The 19,947-nt window shown below is 38.7% G+C and overlaps 3 protein-coding genes across 3 annotated transcripts; 1 reads left to right on the top strand and 2 right to left on the bottom strand.

Moving 5' to 3' along the window:
- Positions 1 to 664: 664 nt before the first annotated feature.
- LOC126631278 (probable sarcosine oxidase) lies at positions 665 to 2,191 on the bottom strand. The gene has a single exon (XM_050301457.1). The coding sequence runs from the start codon at positions 2,053 to 2,055 to the stop codon at positions 850 to 852; it is 1,206 nt and encodes a 401-aa protein (XP_050157414.1). The 5' UTR covers positions 2,056 to 2,191; the 3' UTR covers positions 665 to 849.
- Positions 2,192 to 9,956: 7,765 nt separating this feature from the next.
- On the top strand, positions 9,957 to 13,060 carry LOC126632229 (serine/arginine-rich splicing factor RSZ22A-like). The gene is made up of 6 exons (XM_050302532.1): positions 9,957 to 10,085; positions 10,230 to 10,346; positions 10,482 to 10,570; positions 11,306 to 11,564; positions 11,783 to 11,896; positions 12,141 to 13,060. Exons 2-6 carry the CDS (start codon positions 10,258 to 10,260, stop codon positions 12,175 to 12,177), a joined length of 588 nt encoding a protein of 195 aa, XP_050158489.1. The 5' UTR covers positions 9,957 to 10,085; positions 10,230 to 10,257; the 3' UTR covers positions 12,178 to 13,060.
- Positions 13,061 to 15,733: 2,673 nt separating this feature from the next.
- LOC126632228 (probable xyloglucan glycosyltransferase 5) lies at positions 15,734 to 19,632 on the bottom strand. The gene is made up of 5 exons (XM_050302531.1): positions 18,461 to 19,632; positions 17,579 to 17,887; positions 17,204 to 17,494; positions 16,877 to 16,990; positions 15,734 to 16,789 (listed from the first exon to the last, which is right to left on the bottom strand). The coding sequence occupies exons 1-5, from the start codon at positions 19,181 to 19,183 to the stop codon at positions 16,145 to 16,147; spliced, it is 2,082 nt and encodes a 693-aa protein (XP_050158488.1). The 5' UTR covers positions 19,184 to 19,632; the 3' UTR covers positions 15,734 to 16,144.
- Positions 19,633 to 19,947: the final 315 nt, after the last annotated feature.

The raw sequence follows: 19,947 nt of genomic DNA, 5'->3' as shown, positions 1-19,947 counted from the left end.
AATTTTGTAGTGTATTGGAAAAATGGGTTGGTACCTCATATGTCATAATACAGGTGAAGGGGTGATTGGAAAAAAAAACATTTCTCTACTTATATACTATGATACATAATGTACCTGCTTATATTTCGAGCACATGGAGAAATCTCAGTTAGTTTAGAGACCACACCTCTAATCAAGTCAAAACGCTCCAATTTTTGCAAGTGGTCTTTTACCACAGTGGTGAAAAAGTGTTGAACCCTTGCATAACGGCGTGGATTCAAACTTCGTCGGTGGCTAATCTAACATTTAATCTAACAAAATATATCATTTGACAAATCAACTAGAAAAGCTATTAAAATGACAACTAGATTAAAAAAATATAAAAATATATAAAAAAAAGCTCCAATTTTCTCTTCCTAAAATTGGTTTTTATTTTTTTATTTTTTACATTTAAAGCCACTTAGTAGTTAGTACTACGGTGAAAGGTATTTATTTTCACTTGTAAGTGAAATATTTTAGATTTGATTCTCGTAAAAGAGAATTTGAACCACATTATTATTAGTCAATTATGAGGCTTAGCTCACTTCCACATCTGTAGATAATATAGTTTTTTTTTTTTTTCTAAATTACATTCACCTCTACCAGACCCTGCGTAAAGCGGGATTCTTGTGCACTGGGTACAACATTTAAAGAAAAACTGAAATATTTCTCTTGAAAACGCAAAACACACATTCAGAACCGTACGTTAGTAACCGTAACGCAATGACGAAAAGAACGAAGAGGTAGGATTCTCTTCCCTACTATTACCTCTCACACTCTTCTTTGTCTTATTCTGTATATAAAAAATTTGCAGAGGTTTGTTGCGTGCATTTACAGAAAGTCTTTGGCATTGCCTTTGGGATTCTCTTGAAACCTTGCTATCCTAAACTGCTTCAGCTCCACTCCTTCAGCCTCCCCAGTAAGCGCAAGGTCAGCCAAAATCCTCCCCACCACCGGCGACATCTTGAACCCGTGACCCGAAAACCCCCCGCCCACCACCACATCCTTCCCAAACTCCCCACCCAAGAAATCAATCACAAAATCCTCATCCGGGGTTATTGAGTACATGCACAACTGGGTAGCCACCGGCCCGCCGGAGTCAACCACGCCGGAGAACGTCCCCTCTATCCACTCCTTCAACGGAGCCAGCGGGTTCCCGGGACCCCATGGCCTCTTATCGGGGTCACACGGGTACCCGCCATTCACGGCGACCTTGATCAAACCGGGATACTCCAAAGAGGGGGTCCCATAAATGTAGGGGTTCCCATAGCTAGCAAAGGTCGGGAAGTCTCCTCCGATGGCAAAAGCACCCTCGTGCCCCTCCTTAATCCGCCAGTAGCACACGGTGGTCTCCAACGGCTGTATCGGCAGTTCGATCCCGCCAACCGTTTTAACTAACTTTGTCGTCCAAGCTCCAACCGTCACCACACATTTCTTCCCCCAAAACCTCTTCCCTTTTGCTGTAGACACCCAAACCCCTCCTCTCACCCCATCTCTCTCCACACCCTTCACCTCCATATTATCCCTCAAAACGGCGCCGTTCTGCAAAGCGAGCGTTTGAAACATTGACACCGCCTTGGTGGGTTTAATAACCCCGCCGTGCTCCGTCACAACACCCACCCAATCCTCCGGAATCATAACCCGACCCGAGAACTCCTGGTGCAGCTGGTCCCGGTTCATGACCGAAAACGCGACCGAGTTTTTCCGACAACTATCGACAACGGCGAGGAGAACCTTATCGTTCGCCGGAGCCATGTCCAATTGGTTGGCTTTGAAGTAGACATTGTAGCCGATTTCGGACTCCGCCTGCTGCCAGAGCTTGTAGGACTCGAGGACGAGGGGCGTGTAGTAATCTTCCGGGTACGTGGCGCGAATCGTCCGGGACTCACCGTGGGAGGAGCCGCGGTGGTGGAGGAAGTCGAATTGCTCGAGGAGGAGGGTCTTGTGGCCGCGCTTGGCGGTCTGGTAGGCGGTGGAGCTCCCCATGACTCCGGCTCCGACTACGATGACGTCGAACTCATCGCCGGAATATTCCATCTCTGGAAGGTGTCAGGCTATTGCCGGAGGAGGAGGAGGAGGAAGAGGACAAAGGCGGTCGTGGGAGTTTTGGAATTTGGTGGGCTACTCTCTTCGGTTCGGTCACTTGTGAGAGTGATTACAGGAGCGAGTGCGAGCTCATTTTTAACGTGAGAATTTGGTGAAACCCGCCAACTTTTTGCTCTGAATTTCGAGATTGCCACTGTTAATTTTGGTAAGAGAGTAAACTATAAACGTTTACCTTTGGAATTTAACCAACAAAAATTAGAAAGAAACCACCATTTTAATTACATTTTATAACCTCAACTTTAGATTGCATAACAATCTCATACCTTATGTTTTAAACATTTCAATGTCACACATCAACTTACGATGCATAACAATCTCATACTTTATATTTTAAACATTTCAATGTCACACATCAACTTACGATATTAGACATCCGTTAATTCTTTTTTGTTAAGTTTGCTGTTAAACACTGACATAGATAGAACCTGTGGGGCTGTGGGGTCCACTCCTCACCTAACTAAACATTTTAAACAAAATTAAAAACTTGAAAAAAATAAAAAAATAAATTCGTGAACTGCGTCACCCCCCCCCCCCCCCAAAAGCCAAAAATCCACCACCCTCTTGTGAACCCTAATCCCCAATTTCCAGCAAAAAGCTTCCCCTGCCGCTCCAAATCTGGATCCTCACTTCCCTCAAACACCATCTCAGGCTCCACCTCCTGCCTCCCACGGATCTCACTGATCTCAGTCCATCTCTCTGGATCTCTTTGCTTCATCCTCTCCATCTCAGACCTTTCGCTCCTTCATTTATCTCAATTTGACGATGGGGACCATACCGTCCCCTTCAAACACATCACACCCACCACCCTCTTCTCCTAGAAACTCAACCCTCCAGTCCTAGCCCAACCCATTACTTTGCAACCACATGAACCGCTCTGATTGGCCTGGGAATTGAAACCCTTCGATCACAACTCTGTGCACAGGATCATGCAACACTGGAAAAAATCCAGAATGCCCAGGGACTGCTCCAAGCCTCCAATGGCTTCAAACGGTTGAACTTCTTGAAAGCTTCGAAGAATGGCATGGATTCTTGGTCGGTCTAGGATGGGTCCTTAGACATTGGAGCTCGAAATCGGATTATGGGATGTGGGTTTTGATCTGATCAAGTTTTTTAGAGAGAGAGTAGATAGGTGTTCATTCCAAGGAATTTTGGGAGATTAACGAAAAAAAAAATTCCCCTTTTTTGGTTGTTTGCGGCTGATCAAGATGAAGAACAAAGATGGGAGGAGATAGACGAATGAGGTGCAGACTGTGCACAGTAGGAAGGTGGGGAGGACAGAGTGTGACCCTTTCAATATTTTTTTTGTTAGTTTTGGTGTACGTGGCTTAAACTTGACATCTATATCAGCAAAAAAATAGGCTCACATTTGCCACGTCAGTATTTAATAGAAAAGTTAATAGGGATCTAACATTGTAATAAATTAGTAAGATAAAGTATGATATTGTAATTTTTAAAACATGAGGTATGAGATTGTGGTTCAATCATTAGTTGAGGTAGTTTTATGTAATTTATCCTATTTTTTTTTATTTGAATCATATTCTAGTTTAATCTGAACTACGAATAGAGAAATTTAAACTTAAGTGCAGAAGAAAACGCACATTCCTCGTCTAATTTAATATGAGATTGAAATAAGTTCATACAAATTAAAGTAGAAGCATGCACATCTAATTGATCAATGATTGATCATTAGAGGCATGGTCATCTGATTGATCATTAGAGGCATGCTCATCTAATTGATCATTGATGTGACTTGTATGGCAAGTAACATATGGGCACAAAAAAATTGGACAATGATCATGCGAATTGTGTCACTTTTAACGTATTGAATATAAAATTATAAGTAATGTTAAGGAGATTAAATTTATTTATAGATAAAATTTGTAAACTAAATGATGTATCATCAACAGGAAATAAGCATATTTATGAACGTTTAAATAATAATCCAATCGCCAACTTCCATGTCATTTAGTTTACAAGATTTTGTATACAAATTCAATCTTCCTAACATTACCCTAAAATTATTTTGTTTTTTTTAATACATTGATATTATGTGCGCCAATGGGTGGGGAGTGAGCTAAACTTCATAATGGGGCTAGCCATAGTAATTTGGTTTGAATTTGCCTTTGTCGAGAATTGAATGTAAGACATGTTGGCTTTGTAGGGAGATCCAGTTAATGCACAAAATATTTTTCCTAGAATCTCAGGCACCGAGATACATAAAAAAAAGAGTTTATTTTTCACCAACCCTTTCTTTACCTTTTGTAGAAAACCCCAAGTTCAAATTTAGACCTCTCACATATAAGTGAAAAAAATACCATTAGACCATAGGACTAAGTGACAAATCATTATGTTCAAGTCTCGGGAAAATTTATAGAGAAAAAAAAATTAGGATATTTCCTTCCTATCTCACTCTAAATTGATATGAATCCAAACCAAAAACTTTAACAATGAGAACATTTATTAGTTAAGCATGGGCAAGGCCTAGTTGACCTCTACTAGTGATGTTTAGGAAAGGAGAATTGAATTTAAGACTTCAAGTGCAGATATAAATGCTTCTAACTATTTAAGGTACAAGTGACAAGCTTCTCACACTAAATGTAAAGTTTTATCTCAGAAAACCTCGTCACATTATAAAGAAAGTTACAAGTTTGATATACTCATTTGTTCATGGAAGGCCACTTCTCCCACATAGAAAAAAAATTAGATAAAATCATGTATGCACCAAAGCTTTGAGCCCTAGTATCATAATGATCAAAATGAGATTTAATACAGGAATCCTTATTAGTACTATCAGATATTCATCTTACGCTTTCCGAATGCCCGATGAGCATATAAATTCAATAAGTATACAAGCTCACTTAATACTATCCCAATGAACACTACTACAGAATGGCCTTTATAGTGTCAATGATGGTGTTGGTTTAATATAATATTGTGTCAGTAGTAGTCTCGGTTTAATATAATATAATATAGTAGTCGAAGATTGAAATGATGTCATGGAGAGTGAACACAAACCCTTCATTTTTCTGATATCATGGGCGGCGAGTTGTGCTTGAAAGGGACTTAAGCCATTCACAACCTCTAAACAAGTCAGCTTTGTCACGTAACATTTTATTATTGCCTTGGTTGTGGAATTTTTTGTTCTCTTCTGTCGATTGCAATCCATGATCTCATGCTACAACTTTTCTTCTTTTGTGTAATGGCCTTCACAATGTACAATAGAAAGCTAATATTCATGATAAACTATATAAAATACATGCCACATGTACGATTTGAAAGACTATATGGAAAACTTCACAATGTTCTCTTGTCTGGTTTGATGTCATGTTTCATGGCTTCATATGATTCAAAGAAATATAGTTCATGCATTTGGGGATGATTAGACTCTTCATATGATTGAAAGAGATATTTATAATGTGTACACATGCAATGTTATGCGTCAAACACTCACATTTAAAAGAAAAATTTGTGATGTACACGTAAAATGCACGACATCGGATGCATAAAACTCGATATTTTGTGACAAGTTATGTATCTTTTGATTATGAAGAAAATGCTGACTAATATATTTTTTGATATTTTTTTTTTTAGGATTATTAGTCTCTTCGTATGATTTAAGAACAGTTTGCTCAAGCAATGTATTGCATCAGACACGATATTACAAAATTTGATTACTTTTTGTGATGGAAAATTCTTTTATCTTGATTTTGAGATGCGAAAAATTATATGAAATGAGCGTATACACTCATGAGAGATAAGTTATTTTTTTCACGAGAGTCTAACCTAGTGCTTTGAAATTAGGCAAGGTTTGAAATGGGCCAATGCTATGATCATTTTCAATTGAAATGGACAAATAGAATGTTCTATAGAAAGTAGAGCTAAATTCCAAAAAGCATAAGTGCAAAAGAAAGAAAGAAAAAAAAGGGAAGAAAGGGGTGGAGCAGCCGCAAAAGATGCAACGCATGTCAAATTGGCATGTTCTTCCTCAGTGAATGTGATTAAAAAGTAGTTTAATGAATAAAATATAATAAAATTAGTTTTAACTATGTATAGTGCTTGCGTTAAGGATTGAAGAGCTTAGCATGAAACACTAAGGAAGAAAGAAATTTTGTATCACTTCTTTTCTATTATGATTGAAATTCCATTGATGTGTCAGAAGAGAAGAATGATAGCTATACTGATTCGATATAATCTAAAGACACCCTCAGTACCACTATTGAAGATCCCACTTCAATTCAATCTTAGTGAATTTCTGTTTACTGATCCTATCTTTCGCAAGGGATAATGTTATTTTCACACCTAGTTTTGTCTCTTACACATCTTTGTTAATTTTTGGTCATTGATCTTAATCTATTCATTCAATCCAACGACCAAAAAATTGAATGGGTGTGTAAGAAGTAAAAGTGAGTATGTGAATAACAAAGAGTTAGTTTGTTCTACACTCCAAACTCCAAAGTAACAAGTTTATAAACGTACTTTGAACTAAATGAACAAAGACACTTAATACTACGGTCTAGTGGTATTTCTCTTCACTTGTAAGTGAAAGACCTTAAGTTCGATTCTCACCAAAGGTGAATTTAAACCACATTATTGCTAGTCTATTGTGAGGCAAAGCACATCCCCTCCCCTTAGAGTAGAAAATATCCTTTATTCAAAACAAATAAAAATGAAAAAGAAAATAAATATAAGAAATCTACACCCCGTCTCAAATTTTAACACAACCGAAAGTTGTTCGTCTTGTTGTTGGGATCAAAGACATTTTATGATTGAATCTTCGATCGAAAGCAATTGGGGGAACTCTTTTTTCGGCTAGCTTTGAAGCATCTAATTCAAAAGAGCTTAATTATTATATGACCCAAGGCTCCACAAATCACTAGAGATGATTCAGATGAACATGATTATACAACAAAGTAAAAGCTTGGAGATTTGGTGAATTTGGAATGGATTTGCATTATTCAGTCCCCTCTAGTAGTGTTTTTGAAAGAAAAAAAATTTAAATTAAAAAAGAATACCTAACAAGACCCAAGAGACTTGATGAATGAAGATCCTAAAGTTATGGTATTAATTACGAGAGATTTTCTAAGGTGCCGGAAACACGACTCGATACACCAAATGTCATAATAAAAGTGGTTTGGATATTTGAATTTTTTTTTTCTCAACCACTTGTATTATAACACTTGATGTACCAAACTATATTCCACGCACACTAAAAACTTTCTTCTCAATTACAAGGTCCTTGATCATGAGATTTACCATTATACTCTTCTCTCCCTATTTCCCCTTCCTCGCCCTAGGACCTAGGGTTTGTTTCTTCTTTCTGTTTTTTTCTCTCTGATATCATTAGTTCTAGGGTTTCCGATGGAAATAAATTAGGAGCTGCAGTACACAGCTTTGGGTCTTGAGCAATGTAGATACTAGTGCATGTAATTTGAACCTGGGCTAATAAGTTGACACTTCTCTTCGCCGTGTGTTGGGCCTTCTTTGCACAATGTTTATCTAGGGTTTTGCAAACACCGCTCTATTTTCTTTGGGCCCCTAAAGCACACCAATTACCATAAAAAATTAACAGCAAAAATGGAGTGATTATTTTTTGGGGGTTTTATCATAAATAGTCCTTAAAATTGACCTTCACCACTAAGATGATTTTTGAAATTGAAAATCAATCAATGTAATCCTTGAAAATAGGTGTCGCAAATAAACATGGTCCTTCTATCACAATTCTGTTAAAAATATCTGTTAAGTGCTGATGTGACATATAAATGGGCTCCATAAGTCATTTTTTCTTACAAATGGTCCTTGAAATTGACCCATGATATCAAAATGGTTTCTGAAATTGACCCATGACATCAAAATGGTTCCTGAAATTGACCCACGACAACAAAATGGTTCATGAAATTGAAAATTGATCAATATAGTCCCTCAAGTAAGTGTCTCAAATCAATGTAATCATTATGTCACAATTTTGTCAAAAATTATGTTATGTGTTGATGTGACACATAAATGGGTCACACAAATCTAATTAAATTAAAAAAATTACAAATAGGTTTAATAATTTAATAGTTAATAAATAATTTAATAATTTAATAGTTGATTTATATGGATGACTAAATGGTCTCCGAATCAAATCAGTGTTTTAGAGATGATCTTTAAATGATGATAAAGAAATGAAATCATATTCATTGTCTTCCAAATTAGGCATCTCAATTGCATATTATCATAAATCAACTTTAGACCCACAAATACAAATATTTGGAAGAATACAACCACATGAAGCAAGAGCATCAATAATAAAATAGGAAAACTAATGAAAATGACTTGAAAATTTTGAGTTTTAACGATAAAGACAAAATAAAAGGTAAAGTAACTAGTACCAGGATTGATTTTTTAATGTAAAAATGTTGTTTTTCGTTAAAATAAATAGTATTAAGAGTTTTTCGTTAAAGTTCTCTAATAAAATTTGGTTCACGATAAACATGTATAATATCTCGAATGAGAACTTATTGAAGTGAAAAATGAACATCTTTCATTAGAGTCAAAATCTGCAAGAAATTTAAGTACATCCTTAAGCATATCAGCTATGAGTATGTCAAAAACTGAATAGAAAAGTATAGTCCCGCTTAGGGGTGGGCAGGGGGCGGCCCGAGTCGGGGATTACATTTTCTTATATAGGAACCGGACCTTACCTGGCCTGGTTGAAACGGACCGGTTCGAGCCGGGTCTACGAGTCCTTGGTTTTTTTTTTTTTTTAAACTAGAATTTGCACAGATTGCATAGATTCACCAATGCAACAATTATGCAATAGGAAACCCAGATAATGCAAGAGGAAAGATTTCGAAAATTTTCCAATTCCAAATGCACCCACTTCCTTATAAAATCTTCAAAATAAACATCTTCGAACAAAGTAGATCAAGACTCAGTAAATCAATACTCACAACATAAATCCATATAATATAATCCACAGAAAATTGAAGCGCATATCAAAATTAACAAAGTTTAAATATTTAGCAGGTCATTAGGTATATAGGCATCACAAGAAATCCATGATAAATATGAACATATCTCGATATGAAAGCCCTAATACGAAGCTAAGAGTGACCTAACACACATGGAGAGATCAATACTCTTCGACCTTAGCATCCTCACTGGTGGCAGCAGCGGTACATTCCACCGCAGAGCTCGCAGTCTCAGACTTTGTGGCGTCGTTTTGAGCAGTGAAAGCAATGTCGTTCCTAGACTTAACGATGTTGAGCATGCGCATGCTGATCTCCTTGGAGTAAACCTGCAGGATCTAAATCTCGTCCTCCTCGATGAGGGGAGGGGACGACGCACTCGAGACAGCGAATGAGAGGTGACAAATCAAGAAGATGGGTGGTGCCTTGGGCCGTTGTGCTGTCGGGGTGGTGGAGGGAATGAGACGACGCACTGGAGACGGTGAAAGAGACTCAATCGACAGAGTGAGAATGACAGTTGAATTCGATAGGTTTGAGGACGAGCAAACCTAAAACCAACGATTTAGATTGGATGGAGAGATGATCTCTTCAATCTCATCTGTCAATTCTAACTACAAATGGGCCGGTTCGGGTACCCGCGGTTCCTATAGTTTAGGAACCGACTCGAACCGAAAATTTCAAAGGCCCGACCTGCGGTTCTTGTACCCGTTTGCCCACCCCTCCCACTCACCTAAGAATCTCGTTTACGCGAGTGATACTGCATATCTACACATTATACTTCAAAAAAGGATGTGTTTTCATGGGATACAAAGAAAGAGGCAAAAAAAAAAAAAACAATCTGAGGGGATATGCGGATTGAAAAAAAACTTCGAGGGGCCAATCTGAGATTTTAAATTTTAGAGGGGTCGTTGACTAATTAGCCTCTTATATAAAATCCAAAACCTGAATGACCGACCCCCAACAAGGAGCTGCTGCTAGGGTTTCTCTCCGTCTATTTCGGCAACGCTCAAGGTTCATATCTCTCTCTTACTCTTTTCCCTTTCATCCTTTCTATTCAGTTCGATTCTTAATCCCCAAAATCCCTAAATTTCACTACTAATCGTTGTTAATTTCTGATTAAATTTGAAAAATGTGTTCTTTGCTTTTGCTTTTTAGTTTGTGATTTTACAGCTTGATTCTAAGAATGTCTCGTGTGTACGTCGGAAACTTGAGTCCTCGAGTGTCCGAGGGAGAGCTCGAAGACGAGTTTCGTGTTTTTGGAAATATTAGAAGGTAATTTGCTGTTAAATTTTTGACCTTTCTGTCTGATTTGTTATAATATTTGTAGTAATTTACGCACAGGTTCATAAAGTGGTGTTTATTTTTATGGAGGATGGTTGTTGATCTTTTGTGTTGTTAATTTCGCAGCGTGTGGGTTGCTCGGAGACCACCGGGTTACGCTTTTGTTGACTTTGATGACAGTAGAGATGCAGAGGATGCAATCCGTGAATTAGATGGTATGTTTAGTACTTTGGCTGTTGATTTTTGATATGGGGTTTTCTTAGTTTATATCATTCGAATCCGCCATAAGGGAGAAGCATAAGTTCATCGGAACGTTTTGTTTGTGAAGCAGCATAATTGAGCTGAACTGAATGATGGTATCTGTTTTGAGATGCGTATTTGAAAATATTCCTTATGGAACCTGTCATTTTTCACAATTTATGCGTGTTCAACTAGGTCTAGGTTTCTTCTTTATATACTGTGGTCGTCACCTTCATTGGAATTTCTGAACTTTTTGAGATGTGAGATATCTCAATCAAAATAATGCTCATCATATAACGTATAATTTAGTAGAACAATATTGATACCATTGCTTGAGTTGTGAGTATTCTGTTTTCCTCTTTTAGAATTGTGACTTGCGATCTTGCTTTTTATGATACACCGTTTTTTTTTTATGTTAATCCTTTACTTATGCATTGATGGGTCTTTGGTTCAGTTTTTGTTGAACTTTTAATTAGCCCAGGCTAGCTGTCCCTTCCTAATGGATGGTGGTCTCAGCCCCTCCTTGGAATTATATTTTCAACTTGTTTGTCAACGATTCATACAATGGCTTTATTTTATTTCAATTTAAGCCTTCTCATTGGGTAGTTTATATGGTATTGCTGGCTGTAAAAACTCTCTTTGTTTTCTGGTGTTCTAAATTTTTTTGAGCTCTAAAATGTTTTTGAGTTTTTATTTTTATTTTGGAACAGGTAAGAATAACTGGAGAGTTGAGCTTTCACACAACACTAGAGGTGGTGGTGGTGGTGGTGGTGGTGGTGGTGGTGGTGGTCGTGGTGGAGGTGGTCGTGGCCGCTCTGGCGGTTCTGATTTGAAGTGCTATGAGTGTGGTGAGCCTGGCCATTTTGCTCGTGAATGTCGTCTACGTGGTGGTGGTGGTGGAGGTGGTGGTGGAAGGCGTCGTAGCCGCACTCCCCCTCGCTATCGCAGAAGTCCTAGTTATGGTCGCAGGTGATGTCATTTTGCCGTATATTCTTTACTTAAAGCCCATTTTATTTTTTTCACGGTAGTCGGTAATCAAACAATATTGTCTTCTGGTGTATTTGGTATTGAAAGCTGGCTTGCTGAATGCAAGTTCACAAACATATCTCATAGCAGCTGTTATATCTAGGTTGGAGATGATTGCTCTTATCTAATACCTTTTTTTACATCTCTCTACTGTTAAGCAGGAGCTACAGTCCTCGTGGGAGATCCCCTAGACGTCGCAGTTTGACACCACGAGGGAATAGCCGCAGCAGGTCCCCACCATACCGTGGGCGGGAGGAGTTGCCATATGCCAATGGGTAAGGCTCCTTGCACTACGTTTTAGCAAATCCTGATGCAAGATTATGAAACCCTTGTTCTACAGCATGAAACTAGTTGTGTTGGAAGGATGATTTTCCATTTGATTCATGTCATGATGGTATATGTCTTATGCATGCGGACATTAGTTACTGTTCCAATATTGGATGGTAGAGTATGGCAGTGGCTGTGTAACAGTTGCCATTGCTTATTTGTTCTCTGAAATATGGTGCTGAATACTTGCAGCAATGGTCTAAAGGATCGCCGCCGAAGCAGGAGTTAAGGAGTGCATGGATGGCTAGCCGGTGTTGTTTAAGAAGATATACTGGGATTAAGTGTTGTTTAGTGTGCTTGGACATCAGGACAACTATGTTTAAATTTGGGGACGCCCTCAGCCTCTGCTGTCTCTCTGATTTGGTTAAGTTCCTTCCTTTCTTAACTCTAGCTCGTTTTATTTACCTTTGCAAAATAGGCGTAGGGATAAGGATCTTAAAGGTAAAGTCTTAAACATTATAACTTTGTTTAAGAGTGTTTCTGAGAATGCTGCTAAAACTCTATGCTTTTTCTGTGCTTTTTTTGTTGAGGTGTCGTCTGGTTCTTCTGCTTCATTGGTTTTGTTCTTCTGCACTCCCTGGCCCCTGGGATTTTTGTGCTTCACTACTGCCCTGCTCTGGGATCTTCAATTTTGCATGGTTGTTGGTCCCAGCCGGCTAGAGCTTCAATTTTGTGTTTCTGCACTCTCCCGGGGATTTCTTCACTGCCCTGCTAGTGGGATCTTCAATTTTTGAATGGTTGTGGGTCCCGGCCTGCTATCTGCAGAGCTTCTAGTTTCCTTGAACTTCGTCGGTAGCTATGCGCCTCTCTCAAACTACTATAACGCATTGGTTTAAACTTTTACTTAAAAGGATCGAGCAGCAGGGTACGCGCCGAATGTTTGTGCAGGTACTCACATCTGTTCTTCAGAACTTGGGTTGTTCATAAACGATAGAGTTGTTTATGCAGGTACTCTTAATATATAAATGAGTTCGTTGCGTGTGCTACATGATTCTACTTTTTAGAGATTTGGTAGTGACAGTAGTTTCTTAGTCCCAAAGCTCCCATATTCTTGGATTTGATCTTCAATTGGATCTAAAAATGCAGAAAAACAAATTTGGTTCCAAGTTAAATTACGACTACACCGAAAGTGACTTTTTTGTTTCTTGCGTTGGATTATTTTATAGCTAAGTATATAGACATTACAAGCTTCTTGTTATATTCTACTTCTTTTTGTTTCGATATATTTGGTTATGATTTTGGTGACGCTGGGCATTAGCAATTCAAGATGATTTCGGAAAATTATAGTTTCAATTATTTTCTTTATGCAAGTATGGTTTTTGTTCGTATCTCTTCATCCATGTATTTGCAACAATGCATTTATATATTTTAAAGCCAAATCCTCTAATGCGTTACACTGTTGAATTGGCCGCGGTTTGACAAATTAAAGTATCAGTTATTTGCAATAATCGACTATTATAGTGTTTTGCAAGAGGCTTGCAGCTCAGTCGGTTAAGAGCATGCGTCTCTCCAATTTTGTACTCAGAAGGGATGGTGAGTTTTGAATTTTTGTTTTCTCGTACAATACACATTACCCAAATATCAAATCAAATACGAAGTTCTTGGATCATCTCCAAAAAAAATGTCAAATATTAAGTGGAAATTCAAACCATAAAAATGTAAATTCGAACCTACGTAGATAAGAGGGAGCACATATGACAAGTTAGATCACCAAATTAAGAAACAGAATTGAATTCTCACTACTTTTTGTTTAATATAATTATATAAACATTCATGTTCTTCACGTTCTCTCGATCCCCGAGATTTCTGCACATCTTTTCATCCCAAAGTTTCAGCCTTGGATCAATCTCTCTCTCTCTCTCTCTCTCTCTCTCTCTCAACTTTTCACTTTAATTTTCATTTCAATTTGCAGGCGCTTAGCCATGTTGGTTAGAATAATGTGCTTATCTCTGAACTTAAGTTTAAATCCTTTGTCTGCAGGCTAGAAGAATATAGCGTAGAATATCAAGCGTCTGTCATTCAATTCTTACTTTTCTCTCTTGTTGAACTTCATATCACATCTTGGATTCTTTAGTTGCATGTGAGCAGAAGCCTCATGCAATGCATTAACTTACAATCGTTAAGCCACATTTACACATCATTAACAAGAAAACACATTCATATAATAAAGGATTAGACTTTCAAATATCAAAAAGTATATATAATTAACACAATTTCAGAAGCTTAAGGTATAATGTGAAAATTTTAAAATATTATAGACCGTTTTGAAAACTACCTCAAATCGTAAAATGTAATTGAGGCAGACTTAAACAGGTGGCTTGTCAAATCAAAGAATTTCTGCTTTTCTGTAGAAATTTAGAAAGAGTGGTGACAGTATCTGTCTAATTAGACCTCCCAACCAAGGGCACTATCCTACAACTACAACATGGACCCAGAATCACATACATGCCCACCAAAGATCTCTGGCCCCCCAAAAACTATGTGGCCCTTAAACGGGCACTTCAAAAGCTTGAAAGTTATGAACCAAAATCCTCAGCCGCCACAAAATACCATAAAAATGCTAACTTTGTTTTTTTTTTTTGGCGAACTGGAATCAATATCAACCGGGCAAAGATGCCAAAGAAACAAAGAAGCCTACCCCGAGGCAAAAGCAAGCAGCAACAACTAAGGAAAAGCAGTACAAAGAGGTAAATACGACATCGCACCAAATGCTAAAAATGTCACTCCTCATGCTGCCTGGAAGAAATTAATGGGGACAAGGGAGACCATCATTACACAGAACATGAACAAGGGATGATGGGGGTCTGTTGACCCAAATATTATCACATACCTCCCTACTTTGCCGCAACGCCAGACGATCCGCAGCCATATTGGCCGGTCTTGGTACCCAAGACCAGCGGCAGTCATAAAAAGCCTCCCCCATTCTTTTGCATCGCGCTAAAATTGGGAAAGCTTCCCAACTGCCCCTCGTATCCGAGTCTCGAATACAGGATATGGATTCCTGAGAGTCAGATTCCACAATGACAAAATTCCATCCCATACTTCTTCCAAGCTCACACCCATGCAGCACTGCCAAAGCTTCAGCCACTGCCACTGAAGAGGCCGTGACCCTCCTCCTGATCGCTGCCATAAACCTGCCCCCATCGTCCCGAGCTACCACCCCCACAAATCCTGAGGCCCCACTCCTTAACCAACTAGCATCCACATTAATTTTGATAAAACCCACACAAGGAGGAGACCACTGGACATCAATAGCCGAACCATTGACAGAAATAGGCAAACTACATACCGGAGCCTGAGTATAATCCTTGAAGGCAGCCACAGACTGGGTGATGGCTGCGATGATCTGTCGAGGAAAGATAGGTTGTTGATTGAAAAGAAAATTGCATCTTGCCTTCCATATAAACCAACAAGTTGTAGCAACATATGAAAGCATGTTGTTCCGCACACTTATCTGCCCATTTACTGAATCAACAATACCCCCCAACCAATTAGCCCAATTTGTGACCGCACCCCTCCGCAAGCCTCTAGTTAATCTCCCCCCAAGCCATACCTCCTCAACCCACGAACATTGGAGAAAGTGGAAAAGTGGAAAATCTCAACATGCGTGTGCATGGACACACACACATACACAGTCCATTATTTTCAGATCGTGGAAAAGTGGAAAATCTCGTTACAGACAAATCATAATTTGATATATGTATAAAAATTCTTATGCTGGAAGATTACTTCAGTATATGTTTTTTATTGTGATTTGATGAAAAGGCAAAAGATTACTTAGACGATGAGGCAAAGGAACCATTATAAATTAATTAGTAGATAAATTAATTACAAAAAGTGCTTGCTTTGCCTTTGTTGCGCACTTCTCACTGATTGACAAGAAGGAATTTACAAACCAAAAGCATCAGGCAAACCTTCTTAAGGTGAACAAGAACAATCCAATACCTGTGGAACATTAAAATTGATCAATGCCCTATCTGGAAAAAGTAACAAAAAAAAATTGGAGGAATAACATTCGAAAACGCGAGGTTCCTATCGAGTTCTTCGTTCACGCTGTGTGGACTATAAGTAATTTGGGTTACTGGACCGAAGGGTAACTCTGCTGCACATTCCCATGGCGAAAGGGGTTGAAGTTCCCTCAATGTGTGTATCTGGTTTGATTTTTTTCTCCATTTTTCTCTTGTAGCCATGAAATATCAGCTCATTTGCTCACCAATGAGATCAAGACCAACGAGGAGGAAGGTCACGCCTTGGAAGAGCAGGAAGTAGAAGTGTACACCTTGAGCAGCTAACAGACTCCTGACAGAAGCAGTGAGCAATAGGAATGCTAGAGCAAGCTCCTTCCGATATATCTTGTTAGCTTTCTTAATAGGCTTGGGAGCTACTTCTTTTTGTTCCATAATTCGGTTCAACACAGAAAGCTCAGTCTCAGAAGCTCCTCTGTGGACCGGTAATTGGTTTACCATTTTTGTTTCCCTTTCAGCAGCAGCGAGTAAGTCCAGTTCCGATGACCTCCCAGTCTTCTTGGTGATAACCCACTCATACGAGCTACCCAGCTGGAACAAACCAGAGACCATTGCGTTGAACTTGGTGACAGACATTGTGTTCTCGAAAAGGAGATAAGGAATAATAAAAGGGAAGGATTTAGGGGATGGAAGAATGTTGAGGAACGACATGAAAACAGGAACGTAACAGATGACCCATGCGGGAAGCTCTGCCTCCGGGACAAACATGGTTAGCGGAAGAATTATGCAGAACAAGGTGAAGGAATAGAAAGGAAGGATAAGTTTCCTCAACAGAAAGAATAGAAGTATCAGGTTTGCTTTCTTCCATGCGGATATCTGCAGAATTCAAGAAAGCAAGAAATTATCGTACATGTTATAAACAACGGGAGACAGGGAATAACAGAATTTTGATATTCAAGACACCTTGGAAGTTATAATCGCTGGAAGGCATAATCTGAATAGCTGCATAGGACCAGAATGCCAACGATGCTGCTGCTTTCGGTAAGCTTCATAGGACTCAGGCACTTCACATAGTACCTGAAAGTTGCATGGCTATAAGGCTTGAAACATCTTCTTTTCCTTCCCTTAAATTCATTTGGATTTTGTCTAAACATTTATGCATATGGCATGCATAACGCGAATGTCGATGGTATTTAATTGAGGTAATTGAAGTAGCATTTCATACAGATAAAATGCAAATGTGTGTGGTCCTGTATTAACGGATACGGAAAAACTATAATCAAAGATTACCTTAACATCGTTAAGGTAGATGAATTTCCAACCGTTGAGATGGGCCCGGACAGCTATGTCCATGTCCTCTACAGTAGTCCTTTCTAGCCATCCTCCAGACCCCTCAAGGGCTTTAATTCTCCAAACACCAGCAGTTCCATTGAAACCAAAGAAATTAAGAAACACCCCGTTAACCTGCTGTTCCACCTCAAAGTGGAAACACAAATTAACATTTTGGAGACGAGTCAACAAGTTCTCTTCCTTGTTCACAAAGGCCCATCTAGCCTGAACTAAACCTAGTTCGGGGTTGTCCTGCAACAGAACGTAAAATATGTTAAATTCGAAGAGTTCAGACCAAAAATCACACTGAAAAAATATTATGTTGCTATTATTCACCTTGAAATGTGGCACCGTTTGCTTAAGAAAATCTGGATTGGGTTGGAAGTCTGCATCAAAGATTGCAACAAATTCATAGTCTCTCACATAATCACAGCTCATTGCAGACTTGAGATTTCCGGCTTTGTAACCAGTTCTAACAACACGATGCCGATAGATAATGTTGATACCCTTTTGGCTCCAATTAGCAACCTCTGTCTTTATTAACCACTGGATGCTCTCATCATCAGAATCGTCAAGCACTTGAATCAGAACACGGTCCTTTGGCCAATCAATCTGGCAGACTGCAGAGATAGACTGCTCATACACCTGCAAAAGGCCAGGCCAGGCCAGAAAACCTTATAACATCACAAAAAATCTTACAGGACTTTTTGCAGTTGCCAATTAGTTTCATATGCTTCAGTTTTTCAGAGTCACCATCATGTACTACCGAAAGTACCATTCGCTAACTATTAACTTTCAATAACATGTCCAAACAATGTTGCAATCCTATACATTTTTGTTCCAAAAGTTGACTAGTGTGACTCTAATTCACAATCTTAAGTAAACGGATGTATTACTCTATAATAATGATCATTCTTGATGATTTCTAAATAGTGACTGTCAATTCTTCGACTGTTTCAGAGTTTTATACGATTATGTTTGAATCTAAGAAGACAAAGGCATTTTTTCCCCCATTTTATTAAATAGAGACAGTCCACACATTGTCAAAGTTTTGCAAGTTTGTTGGAACAACTAGATTATTAAGCATAAATATATATCCAGAACTAGTAACTAATGCAAAGTGAATCAAACAGCCACCAGCTAAAAGCAACATAACAAAATAATAGAATAAATTAAAGAACAAAACGGACAGCAAAGAGAGAGAGTTCAATTCATTACCTCCTTCTCATTGCACATTGGAATTTGAATGAGAACCATGGGGTACTCATATTTCGATTTCTCAACGTCCTCCGACTTCAAAGACTCCCGATCAATCCTAGGCTTAATCTTCTTGAGCTTTATCCACAAGCAACCTAAACTAAGTATCATTCGATCCACGGATTGGATAAGGAAAAGAACAATACAAAATTTAGAGAGTGCTTGAATGGGAGGTGCAATGTAATCTGCCCGAAACGATAACCAACCAACATAAACCAAGTGGAGCAAGCTCTGTATATCAGAAGTTCCAGGAATGTGCAAACTGGGATTCCTAAAATAATGCCAGCCTTTGTAGTAAGCAACAACTTCAAAGGCCAGGATTGCAAGGGAAGTAAATAAGAAGACTCTAATGACAGTAAAAAGTAACTTCTGGTTTCCCAGCTTCCCATTCTCCATGGATACACCTTGCCTGAAGATTAACCGCTTCTTAATGGTGCTGAGAAGTGTCCAGAAGAGGGTGGCAACCCACCCAATGCAGCTGACTGCGCGGTGAGCTTTGAGAAGCAAAACCCATGTCACTTGCTTTGCATTCTTCCCCCTGCTCTTATCAACTGGCCTGAATGCTGCATCTGGACTGTCGATTTCCACCACAGAGAAGTTGGGGTTCTCCATTGTCACCACCACTGGTGTCCCATTCCTGCTTTCCTTTGCCCAGAAACTGGAAAAATCCAACCTTGGGGCCATTTTCTCACACTAAATAGCAGAAAAAGTTCAAAACTTTGAAGAGTTTGAGAATCCAATTTCCAAAATTTGACAAAAAGCAAGAAAAATCACTAAAACCCAGATCTGGAAACAAAGAAATGAACAAAACCCATTTGAGAACCAGCCATAAAAAACCAAACTTTACGAAAGAAAACTCAAAAAACTCAAAAAGGTGAAGAACCCATATGAAAGCTCATAATTTTACGCAAAATGCAGGCAATAAAACGTAAAAAAGGGAAAAGTTTGGGATGTTCTGGTTCTTTGTATTCCCTCAAAGGCACTCTAGAAAAACAGAGAGAGAGCTAGGGAAAGCCACATTATGAGGGAAGGTATAATCTGCCTATTTGCTGCAGCTGTAAATAGCCCAAACACCATGTGGTGGGGTACTTGTCAAGTAAACCCATCAAACCTCAACCCTTCAATTTATACTCCACAAAATTCTACCAAATATTTTACCATTTGGTGAAATATTCTGGACTAGGAACCTGCTCAAAAGATATTCTTTCTTCCTAAGAAATAATGAGAAATCTGCATTTTATTGTAATTGAATATTCAATAGAGAAATCAGGAGCTAAACATGGTCAGTCATTAATCACGATTAAGAGAGTTAAGACAATTAGTGGCTTTGTTAAAAAAAGAAAGAAAGAGAATTTCAGTCAAGGGAACAGTTGAGAGGAAACCCAGATCACCAACTGTCAAAAACAGGCCATAATCCATACCAGCTAACTCACACTTTCAATGTAAGA

This window comes from Malus sylvestris, chromosome 8, assembly GCF_916048215.2.
Source record: "Malus sylvestris chromosome 8, drMalSylv7.2, whole genome shotgun sequence".
Taxonomy (NCBI): domain Eukaryota; kingdom Viridiplantae; phylum Streptophyta; class Magnoliopsida; order Rosales; family Rosaceae; genus Malus; species Malus sylvestris.
This window is presented reverse-complemented; position numbering and strand designations above follow the sequence as displayed.

Coding starts and splice junctions, on each gene's coding strand:
- LOC126631278 (XM_050301457.1), bottom strand. CDS start 2,055: ATGGAATATTCCGGCGATGAGTTCGACGTCATCGTAGTCGGAGCCGGA.
- LOC126632229 (XM_050302532.1), top strand. CDS start 10,258: ATGTCTCGTGTGTACGTCGGAAACTTGAGTCCTCGAGTGTCCGAGGGA. Junction 10,347..10,481: donor GTTTTTGGAAATATTAGAAG/GTAATTTGCTGT, acceptor TTAATTTCGCAG/CGTGTGGGTTGCTCGGAGAC. Junction 11,897..12,140: donor GAGTTGCCATATGCCAATGG/GTAAGGCTCCTT, acceptor GAATACTTGCAG/CAATGGTCTAAAGGATCGCC.
- LOC126632228 (XM_050302531.1), bottom strand. CDS start 19,183: ATGGCCCCAAGGTTGGATTTTTCCAGTTTCTGGGCAAAGGAAAGCAGG. Junction 17,495..17,578: donor AAACGGTGCCACATTTCAAG/GTGAATAATAGC, acceptor GTTCTGTTGCAG/GACAACCCCGAACTAGGTTT. Junction 16,991..17,203: donor TCTACCTTAACGATGTTAAG/GTAATCTTTGAT, acceptor TGCAACTTTCAG/GTACTATGTGAAGTGCCTGA.